At 43.9% G+C, this 3,094-nt stretch overlaps 1 protein-coding gene across 1 annotated transcript in view; it reads left to right on the top strand.

The window, feature by feature from the left end:
* Window positions 1–3,094, top strand: part of LOC143282291 (DC-STAMP domain-containing protein 2-like) — a 33,692-nt gene extending 30,598 nt beyond the window's left edge. The window contains exons 13-14 of the mRNA XM_076587891.1: window positions 2,787–2,844; window positions 2,914–3,094. Of these exons, the coding sequence (XP_076444006.1) occupies window positions 2,787–2,844; window positions 2,914–3,094 (239 nt within the window). The remainder of the gene's footprint in view (window positions 1–2,786; window positions 2,845–2,913) is intronic.

A 3,094-nucleotide genomic window follows, 5' to 3' on the forward strand; every position in this document is an offset into this window, starting at 1 on the left:
ACAATCCATAGACACAGAATAAACACTATTTTCAAATATTCAAATCACCGTGAGGGGCGAAAAAAGCTGGAGACTAACGATGTAGAATCTACACTGTTTACTACAATCCATAGACACAGAATAAACACTATTTTCAGATATTCAAATCACCGTGAGAGGCGAAAAAAGCTGGAGACTAACGATGTAGAATCTACACTGTTTACTACAATCCATAGACACAGAATAAACACTATTTTCAGATATTCAAATCACCGTGAGGGGCGAAAAAAGCTGGAGACTAACGATGTAGAATCTACACTGTTTACTACAATCCATAGACACAGAATAAACACTATTTTCAGATATTCAAATCACCGTGAGAGGCGAAAAAGGCTGGAGACTAACGATGTAGAATCTACACTGTTTACTACAATCCATAGACACAGAATAAACACTATTTTCAAATATTCAAATCACCGTGAGGGGCGAAAAAGGCTTAGAGACAAACGATGTAGAATCTACACTGTTTACAATCCATAGACACAGAATAAACACTATTTTCAAATATTCAAATCACCGTGAGGGGCGAAAAAGGCTAGAGACAAACGATGTAGAATCTACACTGTTTACTACAATCCATAGACACAGAATAAACACTATTTTCAAATATTCAAATCACCGTGAGGGGCGAAAAAGGCTTAAAGACAAACGATGTAGAATCTACACTGTTTACAATCCATAGACACAGAATAAACACTATTTTCAAATATTCAAATCACCGTGAGGGGCGAAAAAGGCTTAGAGACAAACGATGTAGAATCTACACTGTTTACTACAATTCATAGACACAGAATAAACACTATTTTCAAATTTTTTTTACACACAATATACACCTTTTGCAATCTGTGGTCACATTATCTACGCACTTAACAGTCTATAAACACAGAATCTACACACTTTACGAACTGTAGACAGAAAGTTTGCCCTGTTTGCCAATCTATAGACACAGACTCTCCACTTTTTTTTTTTTTTTTTTTTACAATCCACAGACACAGAATCTCACTCTTTACAATTTGTGGACACACATTCCTAATGTTTTACAATCTATAGACAAACTTATACACTCTTTTGAATCTATAGACACAGATTGTAATCTCTTTACAGTCTATAGACACAGATTCTACACTTTGTATAATCTATATAAACACAGAAACTACACCCATACATCACACACAACAAATAACGGATTGTCACAACAAACACGGGCTTATAAGATATTGTTTAGAATAGAATAGAATATGTCTTTTTTACAGGGGTCACAAGGAATATTGGGGACGGGGGGGGGGGGGGGCGGGGGGGGGGGTAGTACATAACAAGGTACGCACATAAATCGAAAATCATACACAGACACAGTAGAAATTAGGATACATACAAGTGCATATCAATAAGAAGAAAAAAATTGTGCATACTTAGACATGCACGCACTGCACACACACACACACACACACACACACACACACACACATGCACACACACACACACACACACATACACACACACATGCACACGCACACACACACTCTCTCTCTCTCTCTCTCTCTCTCTCTCTCTCTCACACACACACACACACACACACACACACACACACACACACACACACACACACACACACGTTTGTAACAGAACCTGCATATTACATGTGGATGGGGCTGATGACTAGGTCTTCAGGTAGATGGTTGTTGATGGTTACTCACGAGTGTCATAGTGGCCAGGAGTTATGTGATGGGATAAACAGATAGTTCATAAACAGATTGTTCATTCATACTGACGTCAGAGGAGATGACAGAAAAAAGAGATCCCAAGGAGGAGAGTGATGACAATTTGACAGTCATTGACTTGTGTCCACGATGGGCGCAATAGCCGAGTGGTTAAAGCGTTGGACTGTCAATCTGAGGGTCCCGGGTTCGAATCACGGTGACGGCGCCTGGTGGGTAAAGGGTGGAGATTTTTCCGATCTCCCAGGTCAACATATGTGCAGACCTGCTAGTGCCTGAACCCCTTTCGTGTGTATATGCAAGCAGAAGATCAAATACGCACGTTAAAGATCCTGTAATCCATGTCAGCGTTCGGTGGGTTATGGAAACAAGAACATACCCAGCATGCACACCCCCGAAAACGGAGTATGGCTGCCTACATGGCGGGGTAAAAACGGTCATACACGTAAAAGCCCACTCGTGTGCATACGAGTGAACGCAGAAGAAGAAGAAGAAGAAGAAGACTTGTGTCCACGATGGAACTGACGATGACGCAGTAATGACCATCATGCATGACACTGAACACGTTACCGACAATAATGATTATCAGAAAGGTGACAACCTGACATCGATGATGACGACGACCAATAGGGCGACAAAACTTCACGCGGGTTACAAACAAGGAAGATGACGACGTTAGCATGTGACGATGAGGATGATGATGGGGGAGGAGGATGGTGATGATAATGAGGACGTTGATGAGGATGAAGAGGATGATGATGATGATAATGAGGAGGATGGTGGTGATGAACAGGATGAGGAGGAGGAGGAGGGGGAGGAGGAGGATGATAATGAAGAGGATGGTGATAAGGAGGATGAAGACGGTGATGATGATGATGATGATGGTTGTGGTGGTGGTGCTCACAAAGATGATGATGATGAGGAGGAGGTTGGTAATGATGATGATGACGACAATGTTGATGAGGAGGAGGAGGAGGAAGAGGATGGTGATGATGATGCTGATGATGATGATGATGACGCTGTGTTGGGCAGCCTCCTCCAGCGAGACCTCTGACCAGCGCTACGACAGCAGCTACCAGTACCGGAACAAGTCCGACATCCCCACCAGCCCCGCCTCCTCCTCCTCCCCCTCCCCCTCCCCACCCTCCTCTCCCCGCAGGGGCAACATCAACAACAGGAACTGGTCATCCGCCGCCACAGGCCGGGCGCCACCACAGTACGAGACCGTGGACATCTTCAGCTTTGACCCTGACCTTGACCTTCCCCTGCACGGGGACCCCTCCCCCTCCCCCACTCCTTCTTCGTGTGGCCACGCCTCCTGCATGTCACGGGGAAGCTGA

Source organism: Babylonia areolata, chromosome 5 (genome assembly GCF_041734735.1).
Source record: "Babylonia areolata isolate BAREFJ2019XMU chromosome 5, ASM4173473v1, whole genome shotgun sequence".
NCBI lineage: Eukaryota > Metazoa > Mollusca > Gastropoda > Neogastropoda > Buccinidae > Babylonia > Babylonia areolata.